The sequence below is a fragment of the Amblyraja radiata genome, chromosome 5 (genome assembly GCF_010909765.2).
Source record: "Amblyraja radiata isolate CabotCenter1 chromosome 5, sAmbRad1.1.pri, whole genome shotgun sequence".
Taxonomy (NCBI): domain Eukaryota; kingdom Metazoa; phylum Chordata; class Chondrichthyes; order Rajiformes; family Rajidae; genus Amblyraja; species Amblyraja radiata.
In genome coordinates this window covers 49,619,653-49,637,119 of record NC_045960.1, presented here as the reverse complement: position 1 = coordinate 49,637,119, position 17,467 = coordinate 49,619,653, and the positions used below count along the sequence as shown (strand labels likewise).

Here is a 17,467-nt window from a genome sequence, read left to right as displayed (position 1 = left end):
CAAACTCCACGCACTACGGAAGGTCAGGATTGAGCACGAGTCTCTTGTTCTGTGAGGCAACACCTCGACCAGCTGCACCACTGTGCTGCCTTTTTAAAGATTTTTACAGACCACAAAGCAAAGTTAGAGTTTTACTCTTAGAAAAAAGACACGTTTATGTAACCATTTGTAGCTTTTTCAAAGCAAACCCAAACAGTTTAATCCATGATGTACTTCCAAGCGAAGTCACAACTGTAATAGGGACAGACAGAAGCCAATCTGTGCAATTAAGACAAGCTGAAATATCATCAAAAGAATTTCCAATTAAGATATATGAAGATATATCCAATCCATGTAATACAATTCATTTTTTTAGACCCAAATGGTTGTGAAGCAGTACTTTGAAAACTCATACACGATGCTAGAGAACGTTATATTTTACACCAAGGCCAATTTGAATTGTCATGAATCCTTTAGAATCCTTGTCAAGCATAGTCAACGTCCAAGATTCATTACCTTTCTGTGTCTGCTTCATGATGTCAAACGGATCTTGATCCTAACCAACTGGTCCACTGCAGAATCTGTCTCAGTGCAGATTGGAGTCAAGCTAGGATGAATAATCACACCACCCTCCACTCAATGCTCCTCATCATGAAACTTCACCTCACCATGAACAAACTTTCCACTGGAGTTGATCAACGAGATGAATTGGAAACAGTTTAACGTTTGTAACCTCCATTTCAGAACAAAGCTCACCCCAACCTTGGCGAAAATGGGCATTTGTGAGCTGTCAAAAATAAACATTAGGACACTATTATTGTGCATGTTTTTGCATGACTTATAGTTCCTTCGTTTTTTCATGATTATGTACAGGAATTACCAGATACATTCAGTGGATATATTTAAGGCAGAGATAGATAGATTATTGATTAGTACGGGGTGTCAAAGGTTATGGGGAGAAGGCAGGAGAATGGGGTTAGGAGGGAGAGATAGATCAGCCACGATTGAATAGCGGTGTAGACATGATGGGCCTAATTACATTCTACCTTAGCAACATGAAATTAAAAAAAATACAGTACATTTTATAATACAATATAATAAAAAGGAATTGCAGATGCCAGTGTATACAAAAGATAGACACAAAATGCCAAACTAACTCAGTGGTTAAGCAGCATTTCTGGAAAAAATGGAGAGGTGACATTTCGGGTGGGACCTTTCTTCAGACTTTGATTTTATAATACACCTGATTTATAAGCAGGTGAAGAAAATGTTCCCATCTTGAGGCAAGGAGTGATTTGTACAATAGTCTAGGTAATGCAATGGTAATAATAGCACACCACCACGACAACTCTATCTCTGCAGGTTTTTCAAAATACATTGGCAGGATTGTGTTTTCCCCAGACCAATTTCTTGGCACGAAGGGTATAATCATTGTCAATTAACTTCAGAAGGAAGATGGAGAATTTCAGAGGATGTTGAGACCTTGTGTCTCTTCAATAGGTGCAATGCACCAATGGTGAATTTGTACAGTCATCCTGTAAATACACCGCACGATGAATGGCAGAGAATGCAGATTCTCTATCGCACTCTTCAGTCACCTCATAGAAGTGGAGTGCAAGGAATTGGTTAAGTTTTTCATCTTTACTATTCATTTAAACGACAACACAGCTCGGCTTGTACTCGCTAGAATTTAGAAGATTGAGGGGGGATCTTATAGAAACTTACAAAATTCTTAAGGGGTTGGACAGGCTAGATGCAGGAGGATTGTTCCCGATGTTGGGGAAGTCCAGAACAAGGGGTCACAGTTTAAGGATAAGGGGGAAATCTTTTAGGACCGAGATGAGAAAAACATTTTTCACACAGAGAGTGGTGAATCTCTGGAATTCTCTGCCACAGTAGGTAGTTGAGGCCAGTTCATTGGTTATATTTAAGAGGGAGTTAGATGTAGCCCTTGTGGCTAAAGGGATCAGGGGGTATGGAGAGAAGGCAGGTACAGGATACTGAGTTGGATGATCAGCCATGACCATATTGAATGGCGGTGCAGGCTCGAAGGGCCGAATGGCCTACTCCTGCACCTAATTTCTATGTTTCTATGTTTCTACTGGAAAACCACCACAATTCACGTCTAACCGATTGTAGACATTGTAGTTTGTCTCTGGAACTGATGCCTACAATGCTGGGAACTATATACTACACTCTGTATCTTTCCCTTTGCTTTACCGATTGTACCTGAGTTTGGTTTGATTGTATTTATCCCAGCATTATCTCGTTTAATTTAGTTTAGTTTATTATTGTCACGTGGATCGAGATACATTGAAAAACTTTTTTTTTGCATGCTATCCAGTCAAGAAAAAGACAATGCATGAATACAATCAAGCTGTCCAAAGGGAGGAACATTCAGTGCAAGATATACCACTGAAAACTGATAAAGACTGATTAAAGGAGGTTCAGGTAGATGAGGTAGATGGGAGGCCAGGACCGCACTCTAGCTGATTTGGAGAACATTCAGTTGCCTTATAACAGCTGGGAAGAAACTAATCCTGAAACTCGAGGTATATGTATTCAAACTTATGTATTTCACTGTACCTCGATACATGTGACAATAATAAATCAAAACCTAAATCTAATGAGATACACTCATCTACCTGAGCAGTACGCAAAGTGTTTCAGAACCTATGAATGAATTTTAAAAAACACAAGTTCCATCATAGCTTACCTGCATGCCACTTTGGAATCTAATTTTATTTCAGCAGTTCCAACGCAGATATTTATGTCTTTGAACCAAGAAAGTGGATTAAGGCTATTAGAGAACATAGATTTGCAAAAATCAACTTTTGGTTCAGAGTTCATAAATGTAATCATTTACCATGAAACCAGTTCAAGGTCAGCAATAGACTTTAGAAAACCTCTGATGTGTATAACCTTTTTATCCACTGCATGAAGTTCACATAATTTCATTGTTTTTCCAAATTATTGTGCCAGTTATTACTTTCAACAGTTTAATTCAACATGGAGAATATTATATGGTTGAAAGTGGTTTCCAAGGCAGCAATCCAATCAAAAGATTAGTTTACTTCATATACTACACGAGCTAAGCTTGAAAGATTTGTTAGCCCATTTAAAATTCTGTCCTACAATCCCATCTCAGGAGACCAATTTTATTATCTCACATATCTTCTGATGAATTTTATACTCATGAAAGTGAGAGGTGTTAAAAGGGAAATTGATCTCACTGATTTGGAGCATTCGTATTCAGTTCTGGGCTCCACAAGTCAAAGAATAACATTGTTCTGACTATCTCAAGCTCAGAAGAGTTTCCTTTCCTGGCCCATTTTTGTATTTTCCAATTCTCCTATTTGTCGGGCTGAAGTTTTCACCTGCCCACATTCATTTACAGTCCGGCTCTAATTCAATTACTATTGGCTGGGCAGATATTTTGAGCAAAATATGTTTAGTAAATGGCAAGAAAAGAGCAGAATTTTTTTATTTTGTGATGATATGCCTCTAATTGAGGTTGAAAATGACAGTGATTTTTACACCTAGGCTAACATTATGACAGCCTTCCACTTTTCTCCGAACAACCAACTGAGTCCTATGTCTGTAAGGCTGTGTGTACTTCGGGTCAAACCGACGGTGATCAAATCATGCACCACTTCTGCTAGGTTATCATGTCACCCTTTTCTGACTCCTATCTTGTTGCTGACATCTTCTCAGAACTAACCAAGTCACACTACCTGGCTGAGGTGTTCTTTTAAGGTAATATCTGCTTCCGTAAATAAAATAAATTGCAGTTTGTCCTTGCACTGTGCACCTCTTCATGTCCTGAACACTGCTGTTTTGAAATCTGTATCAATTATAGCCAATAGTTTTAATGTTATAAGGTAATGATTTTGAATGACATTTCAGGTAGTCAAAAACAACTTCCAATAATTGCAATGGGTTAAACTTCAGTTCAATAGATGTTCAGGTGCAAAGACTGTTCAATAGGATGTATTGTCAGCTGGGAACAATAACATCTGTAATATTTCCCAGCACCTGTTGTTGAACCAAGGTAACCCCATAGTGATATGAAATACATGTGTAAACAGACATCTGTTATTCAGACATCTCCCTTGCATTTGCCATTCTAAAAGACCTTGGGGCAAAATGAAGATGATGGGCTTATGATAGTACTGGAAATATTATAGTTCTGTGGACACTGAAAATTCCTGACCTCTCCCTCTCCCTCTCCCTCTCCCTCTCCCTCTCCCTCTCCCTCTCCCTCTCCCTCTCCCTCTCCCTCTCCCTCTCCCTCTCCCTCTCCCTCTCCCTCTCCCTCTCCCTCTCCCTCTCCCTCTCCCTCTCCCTCATTTCAGAGAGCATGGATTCTCAGAGCAATGTAGGATAGTCTACAATTACATTTTCAATCAATTTCTGGAAATGTGAAGCACAAATTGTCACTTATTTAAAATAAAAATAAGGAAAAGATGCAGATGCCAACTATCTGAAGCAAGCGCAGGAAACATTGGCAACACTCAGCAGGTCAGGCAGCATCTGTTAACATGGAACACAGAGTTAACATTTATTGTTGAAGATCCTTCATTAGAGCTGTCACCATGAGAAAATAATTAGGTGTTGTGTTGCTGCGATGCTAGAGGAGGTATGGATAGGAAAAAACATGATTTTCAGTGTATTTAGAATACTGGCATCTGTCTGTCAATGCACAAAATTATCTTCCATCCATATGAAATCAGATATGAGGATTTAAAGAACAATGATACAGAATAATCTCCACCTGCTTGAGTAATGCAGTTCCAACAACACATGATGAGTTACACCCCATCCAGCTGGTCAAGTAAACCAATTGATAATTATTCGGATATTATGGGATTCACAGTATATGGAGTTAGTGCAGGGAAATTATGCTGAGGTAAAACATCACGCAAATCCTTTTGAATGGCGAAATAAGCACAAGGGATTTACTGCATCCTTGTTTTTATTACTGGTAGACAAAATTACTGGAGAAACTCAGCGGGTGCGGCAGCATCTATGGAGCGAAGGAAATATGCAACGTTTTGGGCCGAAAACCTTCTTGAGACCCTTTATGCTTTTATTACTGTTAACTTCATAGTCATGCTGACCCTTGGGGATTTTACAGCTCATATTGTCTTTTTGGAAAAATTAAATGTCATTTGTATGAAGATTAAAAATTCTTGTATAATTAACGATTACATTAATTATAATTACATGATTAACTAATGGCATAAAGCAGCTCCCTCGCTGCACCCAACATTTACACTTTCCAAACCTGCAGCATTTATTGTTTAAGGGATTCTTGGTGATAGCCAGTTGAGATCACCTCCACATGAACATTCACCTTCAAGTCATTCACCATCTCGGACTTTTCTGTCATTTCTTCATCTTGTCTCAATCAAATTTCTGATCTCTCCATCTACCAGCACTATGGAAGTATTTGCACCATATGATTGTTCTGGTTCATAAAAAATGCTGGGTGCTGCCTTCTCAAGCAATGATGGATGGGAAATAAAACTGGTTTTGTAAGAGATACCTACCTAATGAAGAAACATTTATAAAATATCACTTTTTAAACTTAGTTACTTCTTTACATTTGTTGCATCCACTAGTAAAAATAACAGTGAAAATACCATTCAGAAGGCTTCAGTTTTTAACATTTAAATAACAAGAACATTACCAGTAATTATGATTTTTTTCTAAAACAAACATGGCCTTATCATAAAATGGCAATTCCTCATAAATCAAAGAGAAGTGCAGTTTGCATATTGACAATAATTATATTATGATGAGAAATTATGTGCATAATTTTTTGTTTTAAGGAAGGAAACTTTGAAGTTAGGGGCTTTTGTTTCATAGTATTGAGAACACATTCGATTTACTCCCCACATCTATTTTGAGTGATTTAAAAAAGTATGATATTTTATAAAGAAGTTGAGTCAGATATAAATTAGCGCTACTTGGAAAAGAAAAGACCTTCTTATGGTTCATTGTTATCTTTTATATCAGATCCATCTGAAGCACATTCATAAAAATTCTTTTTGGAATGTATATAGCAGTTTTCCTGTACTTGTTGCATCAGATTAAGCAACCTTCCCATCCACATACTTGTATCAAATATTGAACAATAATGGAAGCAGTGAATGTCCTTCAGAACTGTTTGTAGGGATATTGATGTTTAACAAGATCTTGTCTCATTAAATGTTTGCAGGGTAGAAGGAAGTCGCTTAACCCCACTGAGTGTATATTGGCCCTGGGTAGAATTATTGTGTTAGTCCCTTAACCTATTTTTTTTTTACTATAGCTCCGTAAATCATCCTTTAATTTAGTTTAGAGATACAGTGCAGAAACAGGCCCTTTGGCCCACCGAGTCCACGCCGACCAACGATCTCCGCACATTAACACTACCCAACACACACTAGGGACAATATTTACATTTATACCAAGTCAATTGACCTACAAACCTGCACATCTTTGGAGTGTGGGAGGAAACCGAAGATCTCGGAGAAAACCCACGTGGACATGGGGAGATGTACAAACTCCATACAGACAGCACCCGTAGTCGGGGTTGAACCCAGGTCTCTGAAAGCGCTGTAAGGATATGGATATTATGTAAGAAGAACTTAACAACATAAGTGAAAGAAAATGAATTCTGTCAAAAAGAGCAAAATAACTCTGAGCTGATGGTGTTTCACTCATTTGCTCAGGAGCCAAAGTTGGATGGTTCTGCACTTGAATTGATATCAGCAGCATCTCTGAACACATGGTAGAGGTTGCTAATTGAATCAGGAAAATAAGCGTGATGTATTTAGTGGCTGAAGTTAAACTGGGTTGAGGGGATTAATGTCATTGTCGTGAGTGATGTTGATCACTTCCCTTTTGGTCTTTTGTCACTGCAGTTAGGCAAACAGTTAGGCAGCTTCCAAGCGGAACTTAAGTCATTTGTTGAATCACATCATCTCATGTAAAATACGAAATATTGAATAAAACACAATGAAACAATTGACAGCAGAGTGGCACAGCTGAAAGAGTTGATGCCTCACAGTACGAGAGATTGGCTTCAATCCTGACCTCACGTGAATCTGTGTGGAGTTTGTAAGGTCTTCCTGTGACATGGGTTTCCTCAAGGTTTCCTCCCACTTCCTAAAGATGTGCAGGTTCGTAGGTAATTGGCTTCTGTAAAATTGCCCCTAGTATGTAGGGTGTCGATGAGAAAGTGGGTTAACATAGAACTAGAATGACTGGATAATCGATGGATTCGGTGGCCGAAGTGCCTGTTTCTATGCTGAATATTTCTAAATTAAGCCATCAGTGCTGTTCCATTGGATTTAAGCTCAGTGAAGATTCTTCTATAGACTGTGAATCCATGTCCAAGTAATCAAGGCTTCATCTCATATATGGCTGGTTTAGCTAAGCCTTTTGTATCAAAGATATATTAAAATTCAGTGACGTTATATTAATAATTTACTGAACAGATCATAAAATGGCCAGACAAAGGTGATACAAAGTCATTTTTAGTAAGATGAAATGAAAATAAATGATTACAAATAAATTATAAGCACGTCCTGTGATGTCAGTAATAGTTTATGATGCTCATTTAATATTATAACTGAAAAAAAAGGACATTGCAACCCTGGTGTCAGTCGGAATCAGATTGGTATCTAAATTACAGTGCAGAGTAAATATTCATGATAATCAAAACCCAAAACATTTGTAGCTATGGACATTTTGAGGTTATTTTATTTGGTATATATGTTGGAAGGGATTTAGAAGGAGCAATTGTAGTGCTTAATAACAAATGTGTTATACAGAAACTAAAAAGAGGAAATTATCATTAGGAGAACACACAATATCAGGCGAGGATTTTGACACAGGTGATTCCTATTTGGCGCTGGTCAAGAGCCATTACCATCCTAACAATTTCCACAAAAGTAAGACAAAGGATTCCCTGTCATTTGTATTGCATGAGTCATGGTGATGGTTTCAAAAGTGGCAGTGAGGGTCCTGCATAGATGGAAGGTCCTGTGCACTTTGTACTATTTGTAGGTGAAGATAGTTATTTCTCAGCTTTTCATTGTTTTTGTGTATCTTGGGAAACACTATGTAATATATTTTCAGAGAAATGATCACATTTGGTGTCCTTTCTCCCAGAGACATGAGAGCAAACTTAAATAAGTCTTTATCTTAATTTGTAGGTAACATTCAAGGAGCAACAATAGTGGATGCCTTGGATACACTATACATCATGGGGATGCATGATGAGTTTAAAGAAGCAAAGGAATGGGTTGAAAAGAAACTTGACTTCAATGTGGTGAGTACTATTGAGAAAACTTTTTTTTATGCTTCTAGATGAAGTAAACGAACATTTGTAGAGAGCTTTTTAAACTGAAAGAAATTGAATGTTTGGGGCAAATATGCAGTCTGCACAGGAAAACAACATTAAATGGATACTCTCCCACATCAAATCCAGCATCCCTGCCTCACTGGACTCTCATCAATTTGCATACAGGGCAAATAGATCCACAGAGGATGCCATCTCTCTGGCTCTTCACACTGTCCTGACTCACCTGGAAAGACACGGCACGTACATAAGGATGCTCTTCATAGACTATAGCTCTGCCTTCAATACGGTCATCCCAACCAAGCTCACCACCAAACTCCACCAGCTAGGCCTCAGCTTGCCGATATGCGATTGGATCCTGAATTTTCTGACAGAGCGACCGCAGGCAGTGAGACTGGGCCCGCACCTGTCCTCCACTATCACCCTGAGCACCGGCACACCACAGGGCTGTGTACTGAGCTCTACTCCCTCTGCACACATGACTGTGTTCCTGCATTCGACACCAACACCATCGTCAAGTTTGCAGACGACACAACGGTGATCGGGCTGATTACCAACGGTGATGAAACAAAATACAGAGCGGAGGTGCAGAACCTGGTGGACTGGTGCTCACGTAACAACTTGTCACTAAACACCTCCAAGACCAAGGAGCTGATTATTGACTTCAGGAGGTCCCATAATGGAGAATACGCCCCAATCTACATCTACAGTGACAGTGTGGAGAGAGTGTCCAGCTTTAAGTTTCTGGGCACTCACATCTCAGAGGACCTCACATGGTCCACCAACACTGCTGCCCTGGTCAAGAAGGCACAGCAACGACTGTTCTTTCTGAGAACATTAAAAAAAGACTGGTCTGCCCCAACAGCTACTGACAACCTCTACCGCTGCACAACAGAGAGCATACTAACGTATGGCATCTCTGTGTGGTATCTCAGCTGCAAGGAGGTGGAGAAGAGAGCTCTTCAGCGCGTCGTCCACAGAGCGCAGAGGATTATTGGGACACCGCTACCAGCCTTGGAGGGCATCTACCACACACGGTGCCTCAGGAAGGCCGTCAGCATCCGTAAAGACTCATCACACCCTTGTAATGGACTGATCGAACTACTTCCCTCCAGCAGACGTTACAAGGTCTTCTATGCCCGCACCTCCAGACTCAGGAACAGCTTCATTCCCAGAGCTATAGCGGCTCTGAACCGGCCCTGCTGAGTGCCCCCCACCCCCATGGACTGTCTAGAAACATAGAAACATAGAAAATAGGTGCAGGAGTAGGCCATTCGGCCCTTCGAGCCTGCACCACCATTCAATATGATCAGGGCTGATCATCCAACTCAGTATCCTGTACCTGCCATCTCTCCATACCCCCTGATCCCTTTAACCACAAGGGCCACATCTAACTCCCTTTTAAATATAGCCAATGAACTGGCCTCAACTACCTTCTGTGGCAGAGAATTCCAGAGATTCACCACTCTCTGTGTGAAAAATGTTTTTCTCATCTCGGTCCTAAAAGATTTCCCAGTTATCCTTAAACTGTGACCCCTTGTTCTGGACTTCCCCAACATCGGGAACAATCTTCCTGCATCTAGCCTGTCCAACCCCTTAAGAATTTTCTCAATCTTCTAAATTCTAGCGAGTACAAGCCGAGTCTATCCAGTCTTTCTTCATATGAAAGTCCTGACATCCCAGGAATCAGTCTGATGAACCTTCTCTGTACTCCCTCTATGGCAAGAATGTCTTTCCTCAGATTAGGAGACCAAAACTGTACGCAATACTCCAGGTGTGGTCTCACCAAGACCCTGTACAACTGCAGTAGAACCTCCCTGCTCCTAGACTCAAATCCTTTTGCCATGATGGTCCCTCGGATGGTCACGTCGTACAGACACATCTGCACTTTAGCCTGTTTTGACTGTTTTAATGTTCTTTTTACAAACCATGTTCTCGGGGTATCTAAATTAAATTTTATTAGTTATTTAAGTTATGACATCGGATGGAAGCTGCATACCAAATCTAGTTACACTTATGTGCAATGACAATAACATTTATTATTATTATTATTATTATTATACTGTAGTAAAAGTTAGGATGTGCAAAAGTCAAGGATCGTAGCCAGGATATTAGCTGGATATTTACTAAACACACAAAATATTTAATGGCACATAAATGGAGCAATCTATTGCACACCAAAAAGGAGATACGGGAACAATGACTATAAAGGCTCTAATCTGAGCCAGAGCCAAAATGGAGCACAAATAGTCTGAGCAAGTTGGAAAAGCTTTTTCTGGGTGGCTGTCAGAAAAAGTGTCAGAGTTGGATATAGCTCTTGGAGATAGCAGAGTCGGGGGATATGGCGAGAGGGCAGGAATGGGGTGCTGATTGTGGATGATCAGCCGTGATCATGTTGATTGGCAGTGCTGGCTCGAAGGGCCGAATGGCCTACTCCTGCAACTATTGTTTATTGTCTATCTTGTGCAATTTGGTGCAAAACTTTGTTGCAGTATTTTTCAACAGAATTGAGCACTTTTAGTTGCAGATATGAAGATATTTGAGAATTATCCAAGAATATATCTGATTTGTGTTGTGTCACTCAGTGGCCCTTGCACTAACTGCCTTCCTTCAGTGTGGGGAAAAAAGAACAAGTGTCGCCACATTACCATGAGCTAATCTCTTATCCATGTTGACAAAGCACGTATCAATTCATGTGCTTCAAACTAGATAACATGCCATGATATTACAACATATTTATAGGACTTTGGTTAAAAATGTAGTTAGGCTGCATGTGGTGTATTGCGTGCAGCTTTGGTTACCCCACTATAGGAAGGAAGTTAAAGCTTTGGAAAGGGTGCAGAGCAGGTTTACCAGAATGATGTCTGATTTAGGGGATTAGCTACAAGGAGCGTTTAGATAGATTGTATTCTCTGGAATTCCAGAGGCTGAAGGGAAAATTGATAGTAGATAAAATGCTGAGAGACATAGATAGGGTAGACAGTCGGAATTTTTTTCCCCAGGACATACATTAAATGTAAAAGATTAGAGGCCACAGCTTTGGTGTAAGAGAGACAAAGTTTAAAGAAGATATGCAGGGCAAGTATTTTACACAGAGGGTGGTGAGTGTCTGGTATGCACTGCAGGGGTTGGTGGTGAGACAGATACAATAGTGTAATTGAAGAGATGTTTGGTGATATGGATATTCAGGGAATAGACAATAGGTGCAGGAGTAGGACATTCGGCCCTTTGAGCCAGCACCGCCATTCACTGTGATCATGGCTGATAATCCACAAATAGTATCCCGTTCCTGCCTTGTCACCATATCCCCTGACTCCGCTCTCTTTAAGAATTCTATCTAACTCGCTCTTGAAAGCATCCAGAGAATTGTGCTCCACTGCCTTCTGAGGCAGAGAATTCCACAGATTCACAACTCTCTGGGTGAAGAAGTTTTTCTTCATCTCCGTTCTAAATGGCCTACACCTTATTCTTAAACTGTGGCCCCTGGTTCTGGACTCCCCCAACATCGGGAACATGTTTCCTGCCTCTAGCGTGTCCAATCCCTTAATAATCTTATATGTTTCAATAAGATATCCTCTCATCCTTCTAAATTCCAGAGTATACAAGCCCAGCCGCTCCATTCTATCAACATATGACAACAATGTGGGATATGGATTATGTACAGGCAGAAAAAGTTGTTTTTGCCGTCATGTTTTGCATAGAGAGAGTGGGCTGATATGCCTGTTCATGTGCTGTACTCTTCTAGGTTCAATGTTTGTTCTATATGGTGGTACTTTACATATTTTTGGAAGCTCATGTACACAATATTCCTACTTTCAGTTCTCCCAATTTCTTCATTAAGAACACAATCAGGTTAATTTCTACATACTTGAACTGCCATGGGTACTGTTTATTTTCTTTCAAAAGAGGTCGTTAAGAGGAGATTTAATTGTCATGTAAAAAATAATGTCGATTCCATGTTAAGCAGAAGGTACGAGGTGAAGATTAGGGAGAATTTCACAAAAACGAAAAATAAAATTACACAGAATACTTTGGGAATATGAAACTTGCTAACTGAACGGGTGATAGAAGCAGACATCCTCATTGTATTTAAAAGTACTTGAACATGCACATGGATTTAGTTTAGAGATACAACGTTGAAACAGGCCCTTCAGCCCACCGAGTCCACGGCAACCCGTACAATAGATCTATGTTATCCCACTTTTGCTTCCTTCACTAGGGGTAATTTACAGAATCCAATAACCTACAAAACTGCACGGCTTTGGAATGTGGGAGGAAACCGAAGCACCCAGAGTAAACTCACGTGGTCACAGGGAAAAGGTATAAACACTGCACAGTCAGTACATGCAGTCAGGATTGAATCTGGGTCTTTGGTTCTGGGAGGCAGCAATTCTACTGCTGCACCACTGTGCAGCCCTTCAACCTTGTTTTCACCATTAACCAAAAACTGGAAAACAGGATTAACCCAGGTGGATTTTCCATCATTGGTTCATGAATTTGTGCTATTGTTTGATAATCATGGAAGTGCACAGACTCTCTTATAAATCCTAGCGGCGTCCGCACATTGTTTACTGACAGATCTGCCTTTAGTACAGTGTTAATGTTTGGTACAAAGACCCATCATTTATTTATTTGCCTCTGTACTCAACAATTTGAGATTTGTAATAGAAAAAAAATCACGTGGTATTTTAGTATTTTGTTGCATATCCTTTGCTTGCAATGACTGACAATAGACTATAGGTGTAGGAGTAGGCCATTTGGCCCTTCGAGCCAACACCGTCATTCAATATGATCGTGGCTAATCATCCACAATCAGTACCCTCATCCCCTGACTACACAATGTTTAAGAGCTCTATCTAACGCTCTCTTGAAAGCATCCAGAGAATTGGACTCCACGGCCATCTGAGGCGGAGAATTCCACACTCACAACCCTCTGTGTGAGAAAGTTTTTCCTCATCTCCGTTCTAAATGGCTTACCTCTTATTCTTAAACTGTGGCCCCTGGTACTGGGCTCCCCCAACATCAGGAACATGTTTCCTGCCCCTAGCGTGTCCAAACCCTTAACAATCTTATGTTTCAATAAGATCCCCTCTCATGCTTCTAAATTCCAGGGTATACAAGCCCAGCCCCTCCATTCTATTAACATATGACAGTCCTATCATCCCAGGAATTAACCTGGTGAACCTACGCTGCATTCCCTCAATTGGAAGAATGTCCTTCCTCAAATTTGGAGACCAAAACTGCAAACGATACTCCAGGTGTGGTCTCACTAGGGCCCTGTACGACTACAGAAGGACCTTTTTGCTCCTATACTCAACTCCTCTTGTTATGAAGGCCAACATGCCATTCACTTTCCTCGCTGCCTGCTGTATCTGCATGCTTACTTTCATTGACATGAACAAGGACCCCCAGATCCTGTTGTACTTCCCCTTTTCCCAACTTGACACCATTTAGACAATGTTCTCCCTTTCTATTTTTGCCACCAAAGTGGATAACCTCACATCTATCCACATTAAACTGCATCTGCCATGCATCCGCCCACTCACCCAACCTGTCCAAGTCACCCTGCATCCACATAGCATCCTCCTCACAGTTCTGTGATTCATGGACATCACCGGTTGCTGGGTGTCTTCTCTGGTGATGCTCTGTTAGGCTTTTATTGCAGCCATCTTTAGCTTATGCTTGTTTTGTCTAGTCCTCTTCAGTTTTCACTTCAGCATATAAAAGGCATGCTCAATTGTGTTCAAATTGGGTGATTGACATGGCCACTCAAGAATTTACCATTTTTTAGCTTTGAAAAAATCCTTTGTTATTATAGCAGTATATTTGGGATCATTGTCTTGCTGTTGAATGAACCACTGGCCAAGGAGTTTTGAGGCATTAGTTTTAACTGGAGCAGATAGGATGTGTCTACACACTTCAGAATTCATTATGCTACTCCCATTTGCAGTAATATCATCAATGAAGATATAGCTTCAGCAGCTATACATGCCTAGACCATAACACCCCCAGCACCATGTTTCACAGATGAGGTGGTATGCTTTGGATCTTGGGCAGTTCCTTCTCTCCTCCATACTTTGCTCTTGCCATCACTCTGATTGATATGTTAATCTTCGTCTCATCTGTCCACTCAATCTTTTAAGTACTTCTTGGCAAACTGTAAGCTGACCATCCTATTTTTGCGGCGAACTAGTGGTTTGCATCTTGCAGTGTAGCCTCTGTATTTCTGTTCATGAAGTCTTCTGCGGACAGTGGCCATTGACGAATCCCCACCTGACTCCTTCTTCTTTGAGTCCACACACAAGATTAGACGTTGTCCTGCCAGAGTCAAATTGGGTAGTGCAGAGGCAAAGAAATAAATGGGACTTTGTCCCAAACATTATGGTTTGGTTTGTTTGGCCCCTCTCTCTTAATAATGGGAGTCTCTCTTAATAATTTGCAGTTTTTCAAATCCTGAGTAGTCCAGTCGAGATTGTTTAATTGTCATATGTACCGGGAACAGAACAATGAAATTATTATTTGTTGTAGCTTTACATGCCAATTAATACAGTACACAATATAAAATATATACAGTGTAGATGCATAAACGTTGTGAATAAATTATTTTTTTAGGTAAGATATATATGCACGTTTAGCACTCTAACATAATATTCATTGTTGCCGCTGAGAGCCTGTTGCCTCGGGGACTCGAGCTGAGCTCCTCCTGTGGTTGCAGGACACTCTCATGATGAGAGAGGAAGAGAGAGAGCGAGAGAGGGAAGGTTGGTTCTTATATACTATGGCACAGCCCTATACCCCGTGACTCCTTTCCGCCATTGCCAAGTCACGTGACCCTACCCCCGGCTGTCGAGGGTGTTCGCATAGCAAGAGTGGCCTAACCACTGGGTGCCACTACAACAGCAATCAGTAATGCAGAAAGTTCAGAAATTCAGAGAGAATATAAAGATATATGTAATTTTCTCCCTTACTTTTAAAGCAGTGTTTAGACGTGTTGCAAACGAGCAAGATGACCTGAATGATTTTAATGTAATTTATATTTATTTAAGCAGTTTCAGTTTTTACAGATTTTTTTAATGATTTCTAAGTCTGTTGGACTTTAAAGCTCACTGAACTCCAAGTAAAATTTTGATAAGATAATGTGCTGTGGATTCAGGTTAGTTTGCAAATGCTGCATTCTGGAGATATACAAAGCTATCTAATTTTCTGTCTTGTTGTGTAAAGAAAAGTTTTAACATGTAAACAATCATAAATTACAAACTTAAAATGCATTAAATATTTATTAACTTGGGTTCAGGTTTAGAGCAGCTTTGCTCAGATTGAAAGGCATTACTGAACTGCCCTCAAGCAAATCAAGGAATAGAAAGAAAATAGTACAGCAAAAAGACTATTTATATGCTTCCTCAATTCATATTTTAATTATATAATTACTCATTGAAATGACAATGACTGCATTTAGTTTAAATTAACACACAAGGTGTATTTGTTTTGATCTAAAAGTATTATCTTAAAATAGGCTCTAGATTCAAAGCACAATTGGGGATTCCAGACCTGAAACAATAATTAGCAGTAATTAGCCTGTTGTGAATACAATTAGAGCAATCAGATGGTTTCATGAGTAAATATTATTTATTGTATCAGGTACTTTTTTGAAAAAACAAACTGATGCGAATTACCAAGTGCAGTCATAAAGGCAAAATAATTTCTTTTTAGAACTCCACATGATTTTACAGATTGCAGCAGTATCGTTGGAGTGTCTGACACAATCTGAAATTGATTTTTTTTTAATGCTAATGGTAGTCTGTGAAGTGTTTTTTTATATTAATTTCCCTAAATCTTGTAGAATTCTTTTTTTTTAATGTTTGGATTAATTTTCTGAGCAGTTGCCCCATTAAAATTGCTTAACCTTTCTTGAGAAATAGAGTGGATGTTGCAAGAAACTGCTCCGTGAACTATATGATAACAGTTTAATCTTCATCTCAACGTTTTCTTTGTTTCACAAGTGATCATCCTATAACCCACTTCGTAGTGATGGCTTATGGTTGTCAGTCACTAGGAAGTGAGTTATAGGCATGATGTAAAGAGAATAATTAATTTGAAAATTCTTCTGGCAAAGTAAAAACCAAAGGATGGTCATACAAAACCGTTATATAAAGTCAGATTTAAAGTTCAAGGGAAAATCATGAACATTTTTTTGTGCCTGTGGTCAAAAAGTGATATTTTTTTAAACAGTTAAACAGGTCTAATCATAAACTGATTCTAGTTTTATTTCTTTTTAGTACTCCTTTTCCTTTCAGGTATCAGTTGCTTACCAGGAATTCTGATTATTTTGCCACTTTCAACAGTTTTTCTTTTTTTTTAGATTGTTAAACTTTAATGTGCATGTCTGAAAGTTTCTTATCATACTAGACAGATGAAAGCACTTATTTCTGGATGGAGAACATAATGGAATTCTCCATACCATTACAATATTCATAAGCATATTTTGTGCTGTTTTTTTGTTTGAAGTGCTTTCACTGGGGATCTCCCACATGAAGAATACTGGATGGGAATGTGAGGGAGAAAGCAATAAGAAGTTAGCAATCCTGTTGGTGTAGATGAAGAGTCTGCAACAAGTTCCCTGAGGAGCTTCACATCTGAATGGCTATAGACAGCATCTCTGGATAGAACACTCTTTTTGTCTTCCACCCATTTCTTCAATCCAGAGATGCTGCCTTTCCCGCTGAGCTACTCCAGCATTTTGTGTCCATCTTCAGTGTAAACCAGCATTTGCAGTTCCTACTTACACAAACTAAATGGCTACATCCGGTACTGAGCATTCAGTGATGTCACCTGAACATGCACAATACATTGGACACTTTCAATATTGCCCAGCTATAAGGTCATAAGGAACAGGAGTAGAATTAGGCCATTCAGCCCATCGAGTCTACTCCGCCATGCAATCATGGCCGATCTATCTCTCCCTCCTAACCCCATTCTCTTGCCTTCCCCCCCATAACCCCTGACACCTGTTTGCAGCAGTTTGATTACTCTAACCTTCTCTCATGCTGGTTGCTACTCTTTTTTTTTCAGATTCTCCTAAACTGTACAGAGAGCTCTCAGTCAGTGCAACATTTGCAGGAACATGAAGATATTTCT

General features: G+C 39.8%; 1 protein-coding gene across 1 annotated transcript in view; it reads left to right on the top strand.

Moving 5' to 3' along the window:
• The window catches only part of man1a1 (mannosidase alpha class 1A member 1), a 432,971-nt gene that overhangs the window by 150,704 nt on the left and 264,800 nt on the right, over positions 1–17,467 (top strand). The window contains exon 3 of the mRNA XM_033021184.1: positions 8,187–8,302. Coding sequence (XP_032877075.1) covers positions 8,187–8,302 — 116 coding nt within the window. The remainder of the gene's footprint in view (positions 1–8,186; positions 8,303–17,467) is intronic.